This window comes from Centropristis striata, chromosome 10, assembly GCF_030273125.1.
Source record: "Centropristis striata isolate RG_2023a ecotype Rhode Island chromosome 10, C.striata_1.0, whole genome shotgun sequence".
In the NCBI taxonomy this organism is placed as follows: domain Eukaryota; kingdom Metazoa; phylum Chordata; class Actinopteri; order Perciformes; family Serranidae; genus Centropristis; species Centropristis striata.
The window spans coordinates 9,015,932-9,039,419 of record NC_081526.1 but is presented as its reverse complement, the minus strand read 5'-3'; the positions used below and the strand labels follow the sequence as shown (position 1 = coordinate 9,039,419).

Below are 23,488 nucleotides of genomic sequence, written 5' to 3'. Positions count from 1 at the left end.
GATAATTCCTTGTATGTGTGAATCTGCTTTGCGAATAAAAACTCTGATTCTAATATGTAATCTAAAAATATAATTTAATCGCAAGTCATTATTAATGTCAAATTTTACTTATTTATAAAATTAGAATTCACCACCATGGTTCGATAAATGATGGCAATAATTTGCTGATTATGTTTATTGAACAAACCCACACACATTTTTCAATCTTGATGTTTTTTTATTGAATAACTCAAACAACTCATGTCTGCCTCCAAAGAGGACAAATGGTCTTTAATGAAATGCTTACCAGAAATGTACCAGAATACTTAACAAAATGCTTTAATAGGGAATACAGCATCTAGCCATATCTGATGCACACACATAATACTGTTATTGACATCTCATATACAGTTTGAGTGGAGGATGTGTTTTAAAATGTGAGTAAACTTCACACATTTTGGCATGTCTTTGGGGGTGTAGCATTAAAAGTAAAACCAGGTCTTCAGCATTTTGCGAATACTCGATGTCATGATGTGTTGGTGTGAAAAACAGCTGTGTTGTTGTTCAAGATTATTTCATCTTTAACACTGTCATCAAAATAAAATAGATGTCCCACCATCTGCAAACATATTTATAAAAAATAAATAACATAGAAAGACACAAACAAGAAAAATCACCCCCCCAGTATGCCAAACTACGGTATGTTAAAGTAGCATGCTTACACCATTAAGTGAAATGCTTTCATTCATTGGCTAAACAGAGAGTGGGTTGTACCGATAGGAGTGCTTTGATATTCACTGAGTGCAGTTTGATGCAAATATATAGATGAAGAGAATAAATTGCGCAAGGAAATTAGTAAAGAATGAAACTGATAACAAAACTGCATTCACATAAATCTATCAAGAACTTCCAGTACCAGACAGGCGGTGTTGTTCATGTCTCCACCACATACGCTCACACACACGCACACACACACACACACACACAGATTGATGGATGGTGTCTGTAGCATGGCTCCAGTGTTGTGATATCAGCTTAGTCAGTGTTCGTCGGGATAGGGGGCTCCTGTCAGGTAGCCGTTGGTCCCGTGATTTTTGTTGGTCCCGTTGGTGCTGTTGCTGTGGTGCTTGTGATTGGGTGGGGGGCTGTCATCCTCATCAGAGCTGGACTCTATGTCGCTGCGGTCGTCTTTAGACACCTGCAGAAAATCAGAGGGATGGTTGGAGATTACATTTTTCTCATTAGACTCCTTATCCGTGTCATTATCTGTAGCAGCCATGCGTAGCGGCGATACAAATGGGCCTTTGTGTGTCAAAGCGTGAGGTGATCTGCCAATCAGTATCAGCCAACGGGCTGTAAGAGCCGTACAATCTGTTTGCAACGAGACCTCCGAATGTGGCATTCTTTAAGCTGGAGCTAATGATTATTTCCATTATTGAATAATCTCATGATTGTTTTTCCCATTGATTGCTTCATTATTAAGTCTGTAAAATGTCAGAAAGTAATGGAAAAGGCACATCCCAATTTCCCAAGGCCCGATCTTGTTTTGCCCTAACGGTCCAAAAACCCATAAATATTACATTTGCATTGATAGAAATCAGAGAACGGCATCAAAACCTCCCAAATGACAAGCTGGGAGCGGTGAATGTTTGGGATTTTTGCCTGATAAATAACTTTTCATTTTCCAAAATACTTAGCAATTCATTTTTGTGGCTCAGCTAATTAAGTTATTAGCAGTGACATTATACTGGGGGCTGCAAAATTAAGTATACACTAATGAAAAACAAAACGTATGCACAAAACTTATTTTATCGGTAATACAAACATATCAAAATTAACATATTAATCCCTCAAATGTTCAAACTTTTTGTCCCCGGCATTCACACAACCTAGCACCACTATAATAATACTGGTAATACTGAAATTATCTAGTGTATACCTACTTTTGCAGCCCTTTGTATTACATTAGATACCCAAGTTGGGTATGTGTGGTCTACAGTGGCTACTAACAGCTCTGTAAGGCTTGAGCCCAATGCCAACGCAATATGAAATATGAAATATGCAATGCAATATGCTCACAATGACAGTTGACATGCTTAGCAGGTTTACCATGTTCACCATCTTAATTTAGCATGTTAGCATGCTGACATTTAGTACTAAACGCAAAAACAGCTGAGGCTGATGGGAATGATAACAATTCTGATAGTATTTGGTCATAAACCAAAGTGTTGGGCAAATAGAAATTTTGACCAAGTGATGGCGCTAAATGAAAATCTGAGCATCACCAAAGTTATTATAATTCATCCTAAGGGAGGCAGGGAGGTTTGTGCAACATTTCACAGAAAACAATCCAGTGACTGCTGAGACATTTCACTCAAAGCGAAAAATGGAAATCTAATGGTGTCACCAGAGAGAAACACTGAGGGATCCAAAGTAATTTGTCCAACAATAAGTGAAAATGTTGACCTGCTAATGGGATAAGATGAAAGCTATCAAACACCAAAGATCTGTAGAATGAATCCTCTGGGAACCATGAATGTCTTTACAAAATTTAAGGACAATATGTAGAATCATTGGGACCAAAGTGATGGACCCACTGACAGACTGACACTGCCTGAAGCCACGCCACAAGCATAGCTAAACATCTATTGACTAGCTTCAGGCTGATCGACAATCAGGATCTTGATGAATGCAAATGATTACATGAAGTCAAACTAAAACCACAGTCCAGAATTTCAATTAAAATGTTCCCTTTGAGGCTACTTACATGCAACGGATTCCATTTCCCCACCTTGAAGAATAGAAAAGAGAATAGAAAGGGAAAGTCAAAAGTAGCTATTGACAACACAAAACAGTATTTATATATGTACTAGCAGCAAAACACCCTTTTATGCAAGAACAGGTATAAATGGAAGGATTATGCAGACAGGCTTGAAAGAGAAGCCGAGCTTAGTGACTCACTTTTCCTTTGGAGATGGCTCGGCATGCTGTCTTCACTATGAGGTAGGACCAGAAGGAGTGAAGAAGCTGCAGCAGGATCAGAAGCAGGTTGAAGACCCACCAGGACGGGTAGGGCCCTACAATCTCCCAACTCTCGAACAAGGTAGTATTTAAAATCCTTCCATAGCAACAGAGGGAGGAGGGGGGGAGATAATTAACTTGGCGTGTTTCATTAGAACGACACAAGCACTCTCTGAATGGGGAACTATCCTGAGGAGCAAAACCAAACAGAAGCCAGAGAAAAGAGGAGGCGGGCTCTGCTCCAGCTCTTTGTCTTTCATGGAACCCCTGCCCTTTAATGGGGTGTTTGTAACATAAGCAGGTGTGTGTCTTTGAAAAAACATTTTCTTTATAGTCTCATTTATGCACAAGAAATCGAAATGCAATAATATAGCTAATAGAGGAGAGAAAGCAGTGGTCTGTCTTCACATGACATGCGATCAAAACTTCAAGGATTTGTGCAATTATATCCCTGAGACAATTCCTGCAAATGTGTGTGAATCATCCTCTAGATACTGAAGCCATGGCAACAGCTTTACAGTAATGACAACTTTACTACTGGTGTGGTGGGGGCTGACTAAAGTGTAGTGTAGGTTCATCATATTACAGCGTGGAAACAAAGGCAGAAAGCTGCTGGGTATTGGCTGAATATTTAAAAAGCTGCACAGATGAATTGAAAAGCCTGTGTAATACACAAAAGCTTTCTTCACAACAGCACTAATTATTAAGGACAACAAGCTTGAATCAAAATGCCTGAAATGTAATTTTTGTGCTCATCACGAATCGATGGTATCTCAAAGAAAAACAGAAAAAAGCAGAAACTAAATTAGGCTCCCTTCGCTGTTGAGGTGTGATAACACCGCTGCTGAAGACTGCAGGAGGACTGCTGTTACACACGTTTAAGGACTAAAACTGATTTGTGATAACTTGGACTAATATAATCAGAAAGGCTCGTTATAACTGGCTGCAGCTTGAAATGCTAAATAAATGCAACGAAAAGCAACAAACTGATAAAAGATCATTATGAGTGACGAAACCCTTTGATGTTTTAACAATTAGATGGAACTCAAGACACTGCTTTCAGTGACAGAAGCAGTGACTATAACGTGCTGCTTTTCATTTGTTGTTTTGTTTGGCTTTCTTTTGAGAGGTTAAAGCTGCTGTATCCATAGTAACTATTACTAAGCAACAAAATTCACAGAGATGTGTCTGAACTGCAAACCGTTGTGTGCAGAAAGAAGTAAAAAAGCACTGAGATCTTTGTGGCACTGACATGGATTTTCAGGGATGGTCAGCCAAAATATGCAGAGCATCACAGGCATCTGCTGCACAGGTTTTTAAGTGTCTGGCTGCCTGTGTGAAGTGTACTGTATTAAAATAACAGGCCAGCACGACTTCAGTGGAGCCAGACTTTAGAAGGATGCTACGAATGGTACACAAGAAAGAGAATAACACTTACCAGACAGGGTAAACTCCCAGCCTGGAACTTATGAAGAGAATTGCAAACATTGCAAACAGGAGGTTGCACAGTATCTGACATTTGGCATAGTTGGCCATCTTGGCAGCCTTGGTAGGAAAAAAACAAGAGCTCATCATTAATCTGTAAACAACTGCTTGAAATATCTCTGACAATACAAGAGAAATAAAAAAGCTCTAGTTTCCAACAAAGATGATGTTCAGCATGCACTGTGCCTGACTTAATGTTTATAACATAAAGCCTGTAGTTAAATTTAGATTAAGATGGTTAGCTGAGCGTGTAAACTCCAAACACTCCACCCACGCACCAAACCATCTTTTCCTCCATTTGACAATCTGTCCATTGGCAGTCTTTAATTATGTCACCCATCCTCACCTCTATCAGCACGTCGGCTGCATCGTGGAGACACATGACTAGAGTTCCCACCCGTGCCATGTTGTTCACGTAGGAAAAGGTGATGAGGGAGATTGTTGCCACATGGTGCAGGAACATGATCAGGAAGTCCTGGGGAACACAGTTGCAAGAGGAAACGTCACACAACTAGAGAAATGACTGACTGCCTCACAGCTGTTTGCGTCACTGCATGCGGTTCAAACTCAGAGCATCTAATGCAGCACAGACATGTGATAGAGTCAAAGAGACGTGACTGCTGTGTGCACACATGGTAGCTTTGTGTGCTTGCAGAAATGCATAACATTTTATAATAACTCTGTATTTTAAATGACAAAGCCCCTACTGAAGACTTAATACGTGGAACTATTGTGCAACACAATGTTGCCACGTGTTCATGAACTGAAGTTTGCTTTTCCAAGTTAGGAGCTGCACATGTGATTGTTGTGTGGATGTTTTTGGTTGTCATGTTTTACTGTGATTGGCACAGCTATTGAAAAATTATTTTAAAAGTTATGACAAGACAATGATTAATCATCACTAACAGAAACAAACAAAGCAAGCACGCCCTCAGGGTCCGAGCATTCGTGAACACTTTATTAGTGCAAGTGTGAGGTTGAAAAGCGTGTTCATGTACTGAATGTTTGTTATGGTGTACAGTCATGGAAAAAATTATTAGACCTCCCTTTTTCTTAAATTTCTTGTTTATTTAATGCCTGGTACAACTAAAGGTACATTTGTTTGGAGAGATTTAATGATAACAACAAAAATAGATCATAAGAGTTTAATTTAAGAGCTGATATCTAGACATTTTCCATGGTTTTCTGGATAATAACCAAAATCATTCTCAAGAAAACCATGGGAAATGGCCAGATGTCAGCTCTTTAATTAAACTCTTATGAGCTATTTTTGTTGTTATCATTATATTTGTCCAAACAAATGTACCAGACATTAAATGAACAAGAAAGGAGGAAACAAGGGTTGTCTAATATTTTTTCCAATGACTGTATATATTGTGTCAAACTACATAATAGCTATTTCAAACTATGTTTCAAAGCAGTAGTGAGGGACAAATTCAGATCATACTGCACTGAAAATATACTTAAATTAACGGAGGAATTATTTCATAAAGGAGGAACTTTTTTTTTTCCACACCATGTAATTTTTTTTTACACAGACATGCAGTTGGAGAGATGTTATAGTGAAGAAGCAGCAGGTGAACTGGCACCTGTCCAGACTCTATACTTGGTCTGTGTGGGACTTAAATGGGCCAACCTTTGGTTTCCAGTTCAAGTCCCCACGGACTGAACCACCTTCTCCCCAAAACTAGTTTAAGTACCAAAAGTGCTCAGTGCAGACAAATTGCCCCTGTGACTATTACTCGAATATATCCAAGTCCCCACGATTCCTTCAAGTCTTAAACTAGATTTTCAAAATTTAAAGTAAAATAAAATGTCTTTATAATATAATACTTTTTTTTATTTAGGGTGTTAAATTTTTGAGGCGATGCCTTGTTAATGAGAAAAATCTCCCTGCAGAATTCACTTATTTAAATATGCTTTAGTCTTAGTCTCCCCAAAACTAGTTTAAGTACCAAAAGTACTCAGTGCAGAGAAATTGCCCCTGTGACTATTACTCGAATATATCCAGGTCCCCACGATTCCTTCAAGTCTTCAACTAGATTTTCAGAATTTAAAGTAAAATAAGATGTCTTTATAATATTATTTTTTTTTTATTTAGGGTCTTAAATTTTTGAGGCGATGCCTTGTTAATGAGAAAAATCTCCCTGCAGAATTCACTTATTTAAATATGCTTTAGTCTTCGGTCGCCACTCATACCAGCAATTTCTTTCCTTTGTAATGTTTTGATTGATTCTCCACAGGCTGCCTGCTCTCACAAAGTTAACAGGATAAAAGAAGTTAGCAAAACTGCACAGAAGATTCTCAGACAGTTGGTCAGAGGGTTTAGAGAAGACACAAAGCCCTCTGTGATTCTCATAGTTGCTAGAATTTGGATAATAATGTTTTGTCTTTTAATTTAGTGACTTTTGGGCTGGAGTTTACACATTTAATGGACTATTGGGTAGAAATGAAAGTAGATGTATTTTAACCTCAACTTGTCATGCAAGAACCAACAGGACAGCCTTCTTTACAGCAATCTTTAAAGGCATTATATTTGATTCATAAAAAGTATGCAGCAACCCTGTATATATCATATCTTAAGATCGTCAGCAATGCAAAAATTATAAAGCAGTATTTTTCTGTTGTAGTTAGTCACGGTGGAGCTACTTTTGAGTGATTCTTGATAATGTTACACTTTATAACATGCATTGTGTTTTATAAGCTCACCATATGTTTTGCATAAAATCTTAAGTGACTAGTGAGTATGGATGTCAAAGAAAAGTGGAGTAAAAAGTACAATATTTCCCTTTGAACTGTAGTAGAATATACGTTTACAAAGTAACGCATGAAATTGAAACACTTAAGTAAAGGACAGTACTTGCAGCAAACATACTCAGTAATATTCCACTACTGTTTTAAAGTGAAAATATATAACTGTTTAGCTTTGGTCCTGTGTTGGTATGAGCCACTAGGTTTGGGATAGCCTTGTATAAAGCTCTGTGTGACTAAGGATACAGACGGGTGGTTTGGGGAAACATTCCTCTAGCAAATCTTAAGAAATATCTCAGCACAAAGCAACCAGAACCAGTCCAAGATGGAGACAGCATGAGGAGGAGGGTGAGAAAGAAGAGTAATGATGCAAGATACAGAATGAAAGCAAGGCAAGAGTGTGCAGGGAGAACATACTGGAACTGGCAGGGGATGCAGAGGACCTCCTCAGTGTAGTACTGTGCATGAAAAAACTGAAAGGAGAAACAAAAACAGACAACATGCCAACAGTCAACAAAGAGATGACAGAGTGAAGGCATACACAGCATGGCATCATGGGGGCTGCTGTGAGTGCGCTGAGTGAAGTGTTTTTGTGGAGAGGGCGGAGCTGGGGATGGACTGGAGGCAGAAGTAAGACCATGGCTGGAAGGCATGCAAATTGATACGTAATGAACCAAAAGAGTAGCCATTCTTAGAACAAAAAAGGAGAATGAGAGTGGGTTGAAGAATGTTTGTACAAGCTGATCTCAGTTTTTACAAACGCTGACCAAGTTGGACCTTAATTTAGAGCACAATGTTCAAAAAGAGTATACAGGAAACTTATATTCTGGTGTGTAATTACAAGCAATATGAATGTAAAGTTCACCTGCAGCAGCTTGATTTAAGTCCATTCAAATGGTTTATAAATGATAGAAAGCCGCGTTACCAGTAAATACTTGTGATATGGTACGTGTTGTCATTATATATTATGTTTTTTAATAATCGTTGTGACGGCAACTTTTGTAATAAACACAACATGAAAGAATGTGATATTACACCTTGGATATAGTAAAAACATTATATTAAATTCTGTCTAATTTTAATCTATTATCTATTCATTTTTTAAATTATATATGGCTGATATGCACCATGCTGTTAAAAGCGGGGCTAGATGAGTGCAGATACATATTTAGAATTAGGAATCACAAACTGAGTACACTAATTGTGTACATTCATTTATTGCAAGTATTTATTATTGCAATATTCAACTTTAATGCATTTGACACATTTTCCTCATATAGTGCAGTTCTAGTGAGTTGATATTAATTATTTCCCAGGATTAAGTCATTTTTTTTAAATTTTGCTATTCCTGTCAGGATGAATTCTTGTCTGATATAATTATTTATATAAATAACAAACTAAACTAAACCATTACATGAATGGAGTCATTCCAGCTGAGTTAATCTTCAAACTTTTGTCCGATATCTGAGCGTACACAAACAACTTGACACCAATAGTTGGGGAGGAGCTTGAGAAAGTTTTTAAGAAGTTTGACAGTGAATCCAATTTCTGGATGTTTGAAAAATCCTTTGTGCCCTTGCAATAATTTTGTTATACCACACATCGGTGAGAGTACACTGAGCAGAAAGCAAATGGTCCCAAGCAGATAGACTGAAGATTACAGAGTCATGGCAGTAAGAAAAGAGGTGGACAGTAAAGATAATGATGTCTTATCTGTGACTGAACTACTTACAATGACAGAAACAAAGCAGAAATGTCTGTTTTCAACACAAAAAAGTGACTTATAGTGTCACTTTTTGCCTTACAGTAGATCTTTAAATGAACATCCAATGATCCATGTTTTTGGAGATACATGTGATGTATGTCTCGGTGTGACTTGCACTCATTCTTACCTTCCTCCTGATGTCTGTGAATTGGGAAAAGAGTAAGGACAAGTAGAAAGACAGCTCCAGTATATAGTAATAATGGATGTCCACAGTGAGGGGCTGCATAAACACAAAAAGCAACAATGTTAAAATGAATATTTGAGAAGTGGGTAGTTTCAATAATGCATTGTTGAATGAATTGTTGTATTAAAATACTTTTACCTGGTAAGGATAGTTGTACCAGCACTCTTTAGTGTTCCAAAGCCAGGTAGTCTGCAGAAAATAAAAAAAACAACAAAAAATCAATACTTTTGATACTTTATGACACAAATATAATTACATTTTATCAGAAAAACATTTTATAAAACTGTGGGTGAATGACTTATAGCGTTATAGTAAAATTTACTTTCTTTTTTAAAATCCAGGGATAATGCTGGAAAGACTGTGTTGTTTGAATCCTGATGTGATCATGTCGTATCTTAATAACACCCAGAAAGATCAGACCCCATTAACTACAATATAAATGCAGCGTTATGCTGTTCCCACACAGTTCAATTCAATATGTCATTTTAGATCTAACATATGAATATCAATGCGAACACTGAATAATGAATAATTCCCTTGATGGATTCTGAATGAAATCAAAGTGGTTCCTAAAAGACTGAACAACTGTTACAAGATATTTGCTACAGCGTATACACCGACATTAAAGGAAGCTGGAATACAAAAGAAAAAAGGGGGTTCATCCTAAAATGAAGTCCTGAGTAATGATATAATGGCAATGGGAGGACTAAAGAAATGGTAACTGCGATGCATAATGTGTAATAAGCAAACAGTGACCCATCACTGTGACTGAGTTTGCGTCTCCTGCACTCCTCTCCAGACCTGCTCTATTAATAAATCCCACAGAGACTGGAGCCTGCAGCAGGGATTGCCAGGGAATGAACTATTTTCATAAAGTGCTTCGTCATGCAACTTGTGTCTTTCAGCGATTTTTCCTACTCTGCTATCTCAACTATTGCTCTGTTGATTATATAAGACAAAATATTATTTATGCATTTTCATGAATATATGAATGAAATGCATGAATTTATCTCAGCCGCACATTTCACTAATATTTAACTGGCACATCGGACAAAATGACCACAATCTCTAAACTTTCACAATGTGGCTCAAACTTTCTAAACAAGGAAGACTGTTTTTTACTGGCAGTACTTGAACGCTCTAATTTCCTATATCCCCTGAACTATGCACGGACTTATGGTGTTGGTGACATATGCTATATAATATTTTTGTGGCGCAGCATTTAAAAGTTAATACATGTTTCGGAAAGAAAAAAGTACAACATAACATTTTTTAAAAGAAAAGTTAGCATGAGTGTAGCTAAAGTTAGCCGCTTAAGCTAACATTTTGCCAGCATTGCAGTTGAGTGGTTGGTTGTTGGTCTTTGAAACACAAAAATTGTGAATGTTACTAACATACAGTGTTTATCATTGTGCTTCCTCTTGATAGCTGTGCATTTATATAACACTAGATATGAAGCCCATTGTAATAATGTTAAATATAAAGCATGCTAACTTTATCTTGAGATGCTAATTAAAGCAGCATGCTCTGCTGCCAGATTTCACTGTCATTGACACCAATAGTTCAACCAGATTTTACTGTTAGAGGAAAAGTAGGTAACGTTTCTAAAATACATTTCTCCCACACTGTAATTGACATCATATCCTTACAGTAGTAATGGGACATGAGACAGAAAATCTTAAAAAAAAAAAAAGAAGAAAAATTCTGGTTTCTCTGGCTCACTCCAGTGTGCATAATGGAATTTGCAAGAACCCACCGCGCCAGATGGCTGGTTAGTTAAAAGATTACCTACTGATCCTGACCCTTCCACTCTAAAACTATATTTTTAATGTATGTAAAATTTACTAAAACTGCTGATTTGAACATCAAGCAATACCACATTATGAAAGCTGACTGCAGACATTCACAATCAAAATCAAATCATCACTGAGCCCTACATATTTTGTCAACAATAGATTGCATATTTAATGCATGCTATTTCATTTGCATTAGGAATGTTTTTATTTGTCGGCTGTTCCCCCTTTCCTTGTAAGATCCATTATTAATGAACACTTTTTGCACTCGCTCTTATTACAAATTGCCCTTCTAAAATGAGTCCCTTACACCAGAAAATCAGTTTTATTTGGCAGTCTCATGACTCGGCACTAAGCACGCTGGGAACCACAAGATTTTTATGCTAGCCATGTACTTTATCTCCAAATGTGCTGTAGCAAATGCATTCAAACCTCAGTGACTCATACGAACTTTAACATTCACAACAGCAAGCTGGTGCCAATTTGTCTGTAAGGAAAGCTTACCTTTTTAAGAAAACGCACTCCGTAGGTAAATATGTATAGATAGAATGTGAATCTCCACCTGAAAGACAGAATTGAAGAAATTAATTAACATAAAGTTAAAAATACTCAACATTCACATTTATATTTGTTTAGGCAACAACCCTTTATTGCATTTGCAATTTTAACTTTTTGTTTTTGGGCATGACAGTAGTGTTTTCAGATGGCCATGGGCTGCATGTGTAGGACCCCCTACCTCGAAATTGCAACTGTGGGCGACAGTAGCTCTCAGCTGTGTTTGCAGTTCTTTTCATTAAGCCTTTTTTTCCCCCCTTTCTCTTTTCCGCTTTGATTTCAAGTCTAGTCTGTACTATAATTTTGGACTGCGGATAAGGATGAGTGAATTAGAGAGAAAAGCAAAGTGTTTTAATCCACTAAAACCAATTTGTACAGAATAATGCAGCTGCATCACATCCTGAAGTCAAAGAATTTAATCACATCCCAAAACATAAGCACGACCACGGGACGTGTACACGAACACAACTTGTTCTGTATGCTACTAATAGTTCTGTTCCTAAGTGCAGCACGCTATGTGGCTGTCATGCCCGTAATCAGAAATCTGAAGTGGTTTGAGGCTCTCTTACATCCCCACATCTACAGTTTTTGGGTGAGTCACTGAAAATGGGACATCACTGACTTCACTTTGGCGAGGTCCAGCCGGGGGCAAAGACCAGACACTGTCGCAGCTCTTCTCGCTCCGTCATTTATATAAGCCTACAGATAATATACACTAAGTACAACAACACAATGATAGGGAAAGTGATAATGGCTTACAGGCAGATAAACTGCTCCAGCGGACACTTGAGTGATCAAAGCCGTGCTGAGCAGGGAGATGTGCAAATATATGCTCAACCTATAGCAGTCAGCAACTGGGAGGAAGGATTTAACACTGGCCAGCTAGCAAGTCCTCTTTCTGCACAGCTCTGGAAGTTGCATCAGAAGAAACCATATGTGTTTCTACAGGGAACAAAAGCTAATTTGTCTGTAGGGCTCTAATGAGAGACCCTGTTGTGTATTATTGAGTTGTCAAAGCAATTCACAAATTTGCAACCAATTAGAGTAAATGGTTTTCCCCAGTGGATCCTATATTCTAGGATACATAGCATACACTTCTGAATACAATGCAGCCACTTTCTGAAGTAAAACATACAGAAGAGGCACGAAACAAAGCTTGATTTCTGTGACATGAAAGAAAAGATCGATTGATAACCGCCATGGCTGTGACAGAAGCTGTATAACCAGTTAGTCATGTAAGACGAGGTTTTGCATACTGTTAAGGTTGTGCCGTGTGGTTGTTCCAGCTGACCTCCTCAAATCAAACACATTTTGACATCCCCAGCCTCCAAACACAACATGACATGAACACTCAAACACAGAACAGGGTAAATCAGCTTCCCAGTGCAGGCACATACAACAGAGAATCTATTTATGTGGACGTTTGTTCAAGAAATTTCTCTTTAATGGATGCTAAGCATGTTAACACAAGGTCCGTGGAAGCCATCATTAACTGCTTTTGTGCTTGATCAACAGTGTTGTAAAACCAAATTAACTGGACAAGTCTACCTGGCACACAGTAAAGACTGTTGCATGGCAACTGGTTCATCAAGCCTGCAAGAGTCTTTTTCAAGTGCTGTTGAATCACTGTTATATATGTACAATCACAATGACTCACAACTGATCCCTGTGAATAGTTTTTTATATGAAGTCAGGCCCGTTAATTTCTTTTGTCATTGTGAGTTATAGTGCACAGTCCGATACAGTGTTGGTGGAGGCTGGCTGTTGGAAAACAAATATGTTATACATTCAGTTATCCTAAAGCTGCTGTTTATTTTCTGCACATGATGAAGCAGAAACTAGCTGATTAGACTTTTAAATTCATTAGTGCTGGGTGGGTAGTAACTGTGGTTAACAGAATTAATTTATGTGCATGAACGATTTGTCCCATCAAGCACTTACAAACTGGAGTTTATGGTTCTAAATTAATGAATCGTTCACAATATCTGAAGAGACTTTTTAATTGAAACAGTTCTGTGGATCACTATGAGATCACATAAACTTTTTTGGCCAAAGCATCCTCTGAAAGGGAAAACAGTAGGGGGGGGGGCAACTTTGATTTGATCAAAAACTCAGTAATGAGGCTGTCTTTATTCTCAGTGTAATAAAATAATAAAAAGCAGGCCATGCTGGCTCATTTAATTCAATGTTGTCACTTCTCCAGGTGGGTAGTCTCCATACCAGCTGGCTGCAACTGTTTGCGTTCGGATAGCTCAACATAACAATTAGTCATGAAGCTCAAGCTTTGATCAAAATTCAGTTGTGCGAGAGCCTTGATATATTCCCTCTATGCTGTTAAATCAGCAGCACACCTCTTTTACTCGTCAGGAGGCAATAGATGTCCCTTCCACCTTTGTGTATTTGTGTAATTTGTGTTGATTACTAGGCTTAATTTCAAACTGGCCGAATGAAAAAGCTTGGTAATGGCCAGTTATTTTAATGTGGCGCTTGAAGACTGCAACTAAGTTAAAAAAAACACGGGTGTGTCTGTCCTCTCTCATGAAAGCATGTGAATGGCTCGTCTCTCAGCTCCCCTCTTAGCATACACTGACCACAAACATGCCTATTAGTAGCTGGCTTTGTGTTTGGTGAGCTGCTTCCGTGTGTCAGTTGAAAGATATGAAAATCATACACCAACGTATCGATCACAGGAAGAGCAGCAATCTGCATGAAAGCAATCTGATGAAAGTAAAGATAAGTGAGTAATAGGCATTCATTGTCAACATAAAGTTAATTCTTAGTTATAAACTGGGTATAACTATGAGATAAGGTGTAATTGCAGCGTCCGCCCACCACGGAACAGGGAAAAAAAATAGTTTAACATTTTGAGAAATATGCTTATTTGCTTCCTAGCTGAGAGTTAGATGAGAACATTGTTCACTTTTGTGTCTTTATGATCAATATGAAGCTACAACCAGCAGCAGTTAGTGGATCTCAGTACAAACACTGTAAAACTGGAAAGACTGGCTCAGCACACCACCATACCACACGGTACAATGAGACAGAAAACTCAGTGCTCCATGCAGTGAGAAATGTTTTTGTTTGACAAAAAAGGGTGGCAATTTTTCCTATGATTAGCTTCTGAAGCTAATTAAATAGCTTCAGAAGCTAATTTCTATATATTTTATTACTGGGACAATATTTGGACCAACATACACATCTCATCAAAGAATCCAGCACATCAACTTACTCATTATAAGTTTGTGCATACATTTTATGCCACACCATACAGGTGCTTTACAATGAAACTGACAGATAATCCCAACTGTACAAAATGTGATCAGAACAATGTTGGCACATATCTTCATGTTTTTTGTGAATGACCCTCTGTGTCTGGCCTTTGGTCCAAAGTGCATAGGTGCCTTGAAAATATTTTAGGGGTTCCCATCCCGATGCATCCCCCTCTACTTCTATTCAATGATGACTCCATTCTTATTTTCATATTTGCAGGATTGACTGCTGCTAAGAAAACCATAATATACTCATGCTTTTCCCCAGACATCCCATCAGCAAAAGAATGGCTGAGCGATGCAATTACTCCCTCCCATCATAACCAGTCTAAGCTAACCGGCTAACATTTGTATTATATTGTACATTTGTATTTAGCGTATCAATCTTATCATCTAACTCTTGGCAGGAAATGGTATAAAGTAAAGCTTTCCCTTGGAAGCTTGCAATAAAAACTTCAAAGGAAACTATGATTTCTAACCTCTAAAAAACTTCAGTCAAAACACATTCAATTTCCTCATACATCAAACATTAGCTGCTGCCTAAGATAGATATTACAAGGTAAAAATAGTAGCTATATTTAGTCATTTTAAATCTTGTCACAGAAATACCCTGTCTCTATATCTCAATTTTTTCTCACTTTTCTCAAAAGTTAAAGGAGTGGCATTATTTTGCTCATAATAATTTCTTTGATGTCAGTGAAAGCAGAGCAGAGGAAGGATGAAGATGAGATCAGACAAGAGGGGCTATTGAGGACATCAAAGCATGCTTCTTCCGCAGCCGGCCCTGACCAAGAAGAACTGTTGAGAGGATGGACTGCTAAAGGTACACTGAAAAAAAATTATACACATTTCAATTTGTCATTTAGCCTCATATTGACACTTTAAATCTATTTTTTACTTCTCGTATTCAGTGATTTTTCATTTGTTTCTAGAATTGCTTCTTTAAGTGCAAAGCCCCAGTTTTAAGACATTTTTTGGAAAGACTTCACTTGCAAAGAAAGAGGTTACTTTTGGTTTCTTGCAACAACAAAAAATCAATACTTGAACTTGTTTTTTTTCTTTTCCTGCTGTATATCTTGGGAAAGAGTGGCAGTAACAATAGGTGGTAAACAAACCCTATGCAAAGTCTTCATTATTTCCAGACCAAATGTGTCTGCTACCGACTCTCTGTTTGCATAATGAAAAGAATAGACAACAGATCAGCCGTCCCGACGACTGAGAGACAAAGAATGCTATCGGTCTGCAACAGCTGTGCAAGAGGGCCTAATTAGAGCACAATCGCTGCTGGAAGGAGTGAAAGCCGGCCCCCGTTTGGAGAATTGCACTGTAAGCAACTGAGACGGACAACCTGGCCAAACTATTGCAAAGCCCCACATCGTCTGCAGTCAATTATCATGCATGCCGATAACAGCTTTGGTACAGATTGAATGCCAGTTTAGCATCGTCAAAAAGCTCACACACATTACAACCTCAGTCACTTTTGGTGGACAAGAAAGAGGGTTTGCTTTTACAGATTCCTCTGTGAGGTTGTAACAAGAGTCCAGTGGTTTTATCAGCCAGCAGTGTTCTCCTGAGTGAACAGCAGCCTCAGGCGGATCTGAGGATGTGAGGCTCCCTGTGTCTCAAACTGCCAGATTGGCTCTACTGGTGTCAGACATGACTCTGCTCTGACAGCCACACTCGCTTGTTGGCCTTTAACATCACACTGCTAAGTAACTACAATCTCCCTGATGGCAAATGCTCTACTGCAGATTAGCCAGTTCTCCGTTACAGCCCGAGTGGGTTTGTTGGTTCGCACTGGGACACATTTGACTCTAATCCAACAGCAGCACCAGCATTCATGTTGCAATCTTCATAAGCCACGTACGATATAGTCCTTCAACGTACCATCATGATGGCTGGTGAAGGACCATAGCAACATTTATGCTTCTGTTCATCCATATAGCTGAAACAATAACTAGATTAAGTGATAGGGGTGTTACGATTCTCCAAATCCATGATACGGTGATGTCAAGTGTGACATAACCCCAGATTTTTGGGTAGAATGTACCAAACTAAGTCTATAAGGTAAAATTAAAATAATTTATTTACTACTGGGAGAATGGCAGATCCTGATTTCAGTTTGATTTGGTTGATTTTTTATTTAGAATTGAACTTGTGACACCTGGTTTAATTTATGAGTCAATTAACAGAAAGTTAATCAGTCACCTTGATCACTTCAGTCGTTTACCGTTTTTTTTTTAATAACATGTTAAATTAATATATTTGTGTTTTGGACAAAACAATAAATATGAAGATGTCACTCTGGGATCTGAGGAATCATAATGGGCTTTTGACACTATTTTTTTGACATTTCAAAGACCAATGAAGTTATGAAAATGAGTTCTATTCACCTTGTTCTAAGCAATGCATAGTTTCCTTTAATTTCCATACAGTATGAAAATGAACATGCAGGAATATGAAAATGAACTTGCAGGAGCGTGCTCTGATAAAACTATCAGCCACAGTCAACATCGTGCCTGCTTTTACTACTGTCACTGCTTTGTGTTATTGATGAGTGATGAAGCAGTGCAGTCTACTCAAATCAGTCTGTGTTCCCAACCAACATCAAGTAATAATAAACACAACGATAAAAGCAGATATGATCTTCTCTGACAAGTAAACTTGGATGTTGCAGAGAAAAGTGGCTTGAAGCTAAGTTCACTGTACATTGTAGCGCTGAAAGTTATTTGCCTTACATGCTTTCACAGAATCGGGCGAGAGTGCTGGGCTTCTCCTGGTTTCGGCGTTGTCTGAACCAGCGCTGGATGGTCCTCACATCCCAGTCGAGCTGTTTGGACAGGCCCTCCAGCCTCTTCTCATCCGGGTGCTGGCAAAACAAGTAAACGCTACATATGAATTCACTGTGGCACAAATGTTATAGGATGAAATGTGAGAACATGTGCATTACCTTGGTTATAGCAGTGAAAACCTTCTCCAGGATGGCGTTGGGTTGTGCTTTTTGTGGCCCGTTGGCTTGGATCTTCAGGCCCATGGCACATGGTCTCGCAATAAACCTGCAATTAAAATATGATCATCACACATACACATTACAGTATGTTTGAGGTAAATTAAATGTAAAACTGTTTATAGTCAGGGATGGGGACACGAGCCATGCGATCACCAGGAAGCACATGCATATCCATAAATTAAAAACTGGACACTTGCATGTGCTAGCTCCCAATTCTTCTTTTACTCTAAAATATCATGGCAATGTTTTGATCACAAGTGGTCTTCCACTCTTCTTGAGAAAGACCATTTTTGATTGAAAGGTTGACATTTCTGCCTAGAATAAAAGATGAATGGGTAACGACACGGCAAAGCATTTGGCATTACAAAACACTCTACAAATCATGTCTTGAAATTTCTGCATGGATCTGGTTAAAAAAAAGGCTCATAACTACTCAGTTAAAATATGTGAATAAGCAATACATTTTTTGATTATACATCCGACCTGTTTCCCCTCTCTGTTTGTGATGATCATTTTATGAATTAACTGTATTTTCAGGGACATGAGTGACGGGTTTAGTAGGGAAATTTAAGGCCTCACTCACTACTCCCTAAAGAGACTTCTGACTCACATAATAATGCAGGACAAGCATGGCTGTGAGCATCATGGCTGAGTTTTACAGTATATTGGTGATAGTACAATAATAGTCATAGATAAGATGATGCAACATGCACCATGTCACAAGTGGAGCATTAGAGCTAAAACAACCCACATGGATTAGTAAAAGGAGCCTGTCTCCCGCATGCTTCTTTGTTGAAAATCAGGTTTGAGCTGAGAGGACAGTCACTGGATTTGGGCAGGTATGGCAACTTGGCTGCACTGTGTGTGTGCGTGCGTGCGTGTGTGTGTGTGTGTGCTCTGACAGATGCATCAAATGCAGACAGCGCGTAACGCTGCAGGCCTGCAGAAAGAAGGATGATCAACCGTGGTGATTTGTGGGCTAACCAGATAAGATGCCATTGTTTAGATAACAGACTGACAAACATGGACAGCGGGGTGTGCTGCATCATTCACCGGAGCTATTTCATCGACACAAACAAACCGTTATCACAGCCACCTGGATAATCGCATGTGCTTAGACATACCTTTCGAAAACCAGCCGTATCATAAAGATGCAGAATGCTAAAGGACACGCCAGATAGAGATCCTCGGCTTGCGGGAACGTTGCTTCATCTGTGTTTTTTAAGTCAGCCCAGGTTACATTATGCGGGAGCCAGAACCTCTCGTTCCAAAACCACGCCAAAATACCGGCCATCTCCCTGCAGCAGACACCGTGACCGGGTGGAAAGAGAAATCGATGGCCCGCTGTATCCCGGAGGTCTCTCTCAGGCGATCTGACCGTGCAGACTCGGCTGATGATGAGATATCCGTGCGAGATCACCGTCCGTCCGCTTCCCCTCAGCTATTCCAGTGTAGGGAAGTAGACTCAATCAGCTCCTCAGCGACTGATTGGTGCGTTGAAATGTCATGCAATACAGTCGGTGTACGTTGTGCCGGCTTTACAGCGGCGTAATCAAGGTAAACCACGTTTTGTATCGCACCTTTGGAGCATCACTCAACCTCATAATGGAGCTATGTTTCTATATAAACTCATGACAAAAGACTGAGTGTTTATTTCTTTTGTTTATTCCTCTAGTTTCACACATCTATTGCTGTTATATTATAAAAGGAAACCCAAACTGCCGACCACGTGAGGTGTCACCTTTAGTGTTTTGTTATTATTGCCAAACTCAAACCGATCCTTCATCATTTTTGAGTAAAACTGTCAAATTTAAGCGCAATAAATACAGAAACACCAATGCAATAGGCTTCACGACTACATCATGTTGGTGAGCATCGCCACCTACTGACAGTTTTGATGTAGGTGACCTCAGGGATGTGAATTAGTATTATATTTTCTTTCTCTTATTTTTTATTTATTTATTATTTTTTAATTTATTTATGTAGTTAGTTAGATGATCTTGAGCTGTATTGCATTGGAACTGAGAGGTGTAATTTTGTGTCCAACCATTTTTAAAATTAATCATTACAAATCAATATAAGGCCATAAAACAGAACCACAAACTAAAGAATCCTGAATAACATAACTTTATGGAAGGTAATATTTGTTGTATGGTTGTTGTGTTTAACTGCATTAGTTTTTTATCTTGATGTAAACTAGCAGCTCAGTGTATCATATAAACACAGTAAAACATATGACCTACTCTAAGGATACATGCTAATATTTCAGTTTATATACATGCTTTATGCTTTTATATTCAATACTTTAGATCGTAACACATATACAACAACTTCCTTACTTACTACTAATAAGCAATAATTCTGAGGTTACTGAGGGAAAACTCTTAGTTAATAGCTTACTGGTTGTATGATAAGGCCATGCAGAATAAGGCATTAATAACTACCTAATAATGAATAATTAAGAGCCAATATGTTACTTATTTGCATGCTTATAAGCAACTAATTAATGTTGGATTTGTGTTCCCTAATATAAAGTGTTACCAAAATAGTTGATAAGAGTTTAATTTAAGAGCTGATATTCATTTTCCATGGTATTCTTGATAATAAACTAAATCATTATAAAGAAAACCATGGAAATGGCTAGATGTCAGCTCTTAAATTAAGCTCTTATGATATATTTTTGTTGTTATCATTATATTTGAACAAGAAATTGAAGAAAACTAGGGGTCTAATATTTTTTCTATGACTGTACCAGACAATACAAAGATGTGAGGGCGCCATCTACTGGCCAGTGTTACCAACGTCACTTTTTGACTACATGTGACATATGAAATCGTCACACATACGTCTTACACAAATCAGCTGCCAAATCCGTTTTTCCTGATATTAAATGAACATCCAGACACTTTTTAAAACAGCATAGTTGCCTTATACCTCAACTAAATACAATCAAACAAAGCCAATTAAATATCGTCACCCTGTTAAAATAATCGCCTAACTCATTTTTTCAAGTTTGGCAGGAAACACAAAAAACTTCACCAAAAGTGTAACATATGACATTTATTGATCATTTCACTCAAAAAGGATCTAACAAAAGGATGGCTATTGGCATAGTAATAACACTGTGTGTAAATTATGTAACTTAAGAGAAATAAATGACTTAGGTAATTTTTTGAACATGCCTTTGTGACTTAAGCAAGATATGGTAACACTTTATTTTGAAGGTGTCTACATAAGAGTCACACAAGCCTGTCAGAAACATGACATGCCAAGTATCATGAGCATTAATGTTACTTCAAAGTGTCATTAATGTTCATGACACAATCACATCCCATGTCATGTTAATGACACGCTCATGCCACTGTTATGTAGACACCTTCAAAATAAAGTGTTATCATATCTTGCCCAAAGTCACAAAGGCATGTTAAAAAATGCCTAAGTCACATTTTTATTTTGACTTAGGCATAATAAATCCGCTTAAGTCACGCACCTGACATAGGCCATTATCTTAAAGGGCTAAAATCACATCTAGATCTCACGATCTGATCAACTGAGGATGTAGGCGATTTTACCACGAGGAGATGAATTAGGCAAAAAAAACCCCAATTTTGACAAAAAATGACATAGGCGATTATTATAACAGCGTGACGATATTTAAACTACAGCCGGATATAGTCCTTTAATGATTTATAGCTATTTTTAATCAATGGCTTCCTGTGTGTATTGAACCATTGTGAAGTCATGTCACTAGTGGAGTATGGTGTGTGCGCGCGTGTGTGTGCGCGTGCGCGTGTGCGGTCCGTTATTTTCCGGGTTGTGTCTCATCGCTGGCGGTAGTTGCTCTGCTGCAGCCGCCAGCTGACATTTGTGCTGAGGAGGGGAGGTCAAATTTGACTGTCTCTCTCTCTCTCCCTCTCCCTCTCTCCGTGTCTGTCTGTCTGTCTGTCTGAGAGAGAGGCTACTAACTAGCGCAGAATCATCATCATCATGGCGGATCAAGGCGAATCCCCGACTCCGGTCCTCCAGCCGCAACCAGCGCTGACAACCAGCTGGCCCATTACCAGGGAGTCGTACGAGCTGCAGGAAGTCATAGGTTAGTACCCGGAGAAGTGATGACCGCTGGGCTATATATGATCATGGCAAGGCATGGCGGGTTATCAGCTGTGAATGACGATGAGGGGCCTACCGGCTTTTTTATATGCAGTAGCCTCCTGTAATGCTTTGCAATGCGGATGTTAACAGGCACGTTAAGATACTTTCGGTCTACATCAGCCCGTGACCCCTGATGAAACCCAAATACTGGTTACTCACTGCACGGGGTCGGAAATGTCACTTTAAGTGCCATGATAGTCGCTCGGCTGATAGAGACCTACTCCAGCGGAGCCACTTTATGGCACGTGTCCAGTTTATTAGCCATTACTAAAATCACAGATGCTGTGGCTGGGTGAAACCCACACTCATATTTCACTTGTGTTATCTTTAATGGCACGTGAATATAATTAAATAGCTAATCACATCTTCTCAAGTGGACAATGTCTGAAACGTAACGTGAAGGCTATTTAATATTTAGGTAATATTCCAATATCGTCACACTATTAAAATCATCGCCGAAGTCATTTTTTGTCAAAATTGTTTTTTTGCCTAAATCATCTCCTCATGACGATGGCCACCTATGATAAAATCACCTACATCCTCAGTGGATCAGATCATGTGATTTTACCCCTTTAAGATCATCACTTATTTGAGAATTTGCCACATTCATAGGCATCAGATAATAATTATTGTTGTTTATTGTTGACACTAATATTGGTAGCACTTTACTCTAAGGTTTCTACATAAGAGTGACATGAGCGTGTCATAAACATGACATGGGATGTGTCATGAACATTAACGACACTTTGAAGTAACATTAATGCTCATGATACTTGTCATGTCATGTTTCTGACAGGCTTGTGTGACTCTTGACCTTCAAAATAAAGTGTTACCATATCTTGCTTAAGTCACAAAGGCATGTTCAAAAAATTGCCAAAGTCATTTATTTCTCTTAAGTTACATAATTTACACAGTGTTATTACTATGCCAATAGCATCCTTTGTTACATCATTTTTGAGTGAAATGACCAATAAATGTCATATGTTACACTTTTGGTGAAGTTTTTTGTGTTTCCTGCAAAACTTGAAAAATGAGTTAGGTGATTATTTTAACAGGGTGACTCTTATTTCACGTGTGTTATCTTTAATGGCAGGTGAATATAATTAAATAGCTAATCACATCTTCTCAAGGGGACAATGTCTGAAACGTAATGTGAAGGCTATTAAATAGTAATAGCTAATATTCCAATATTATTAGCTAATAGCTACTACTAATATACATGGTAATAAATGTAAGAATTATAATAGGGCCAACAGTGTTTTGGTCGAGGAAGCATTAATATTTTTTTACTTAAAAGTTAAAGTAGCAATACTAAAAACAAAAGCCCTGCGTTCAAAACCATTTGTCAGTTAAAGTACAAAAGTATTAGCATTTAAAAAAAATGCAAAATCAAACAAACATATATGTATGTATTTTAAATATATAATTTATGTTATATTGTATAATAATAACTATTAATGCATTAATGTGTTTAATATTTTAATGTTGCAGCTGGTAAAAGTGGAACTACTTTAAGACTTAAGA

The 23,488-nt window shown here is 38.2% G+C and overlaps 2 protein-coding genes across 3 annotated transcripts in view; one reads left to right on the top strand and one right to left on the bottom strand.

Annotated features, from left to right (window-relative positions):
- Window positions 1–83: 83 nt before the first annotated feature.
- cers6 (ceramide synthase 6) lies at window positions 84–19,727 on the bottom strand. The gene is made up of 11 exons (XM_059343469.1): window positions 18,937–19,727; window positions 17,753–17,858; window positions 17,541–17,671; window positions 11,483–11,540; window positions 9,324–9,374; window positions 9,129–9,221; window positions 4,832–4,960; window positions 4,439–4,545; window positions 2,941–3,097; window positions 2,747–2,770; window positions 84–1,177 (listed from the first exon to the last, which is right to left on the bottom strand). The coding sequence occupies exons 1-11, from the start codon at window positions 19,104–19,106 to the stop codon at window positions 1,019–1,021; spliced, it is 1,185 nt and encodes a 394-aa protein (XP_059199452.1). The 5' UTR covers window positions 19,107–19,727; the 3' UTR covers window positions 84–1,018.
- A 1,554-nt stretch (window positions 19,728–21,281) lies between these two features.
- The window catches only part of stk39 (serine threonine kinase 39), a 39,892-nt gene continuing 37,685 nt past the window's right edge, over window positions 21,282–23,488 (top strand). For both annotated transcript variants that reach the window (XM_059343012.1, XM_059343011.1), the window contains exon 1: window positions 21,282–21,905. In XM_059343012.1, coding sequence (XP_059198995.1) covers window positions 21,800–21,905 — 106 coding nt within the window. In that variant the 5' untranslated portion in view covers window positions 21,282–21,799. The remainder of the gene's footprint in view (window positions 21,906–23,488) is intronic.

Bases quoted from the DNA above. Each gene is read 5' to 3' on its own strand.
- cers6 (XM_059343469.1), bottom strand. From the start codon at position 19,106: ATGGCCGGTATTTTGGCGTGGTTTTGGAACGAGAGGTTCTGGCTCCCG. The intron at 9,375-11,482 runs GTAAGCTTTCCT...TATTTTCTGCAG, and splicing joins GAGTGCGTTTTCTTAAAAAG to ACTACCTGGCTTTGGAACAC. The intron at 4,546-4,831 runs GTGAGGATGGGT...TTTCCTACCAAG, and splicing joins CAGCCGACGTGCTGATAGAG to GCTGCCAAGATGGCCAACTA.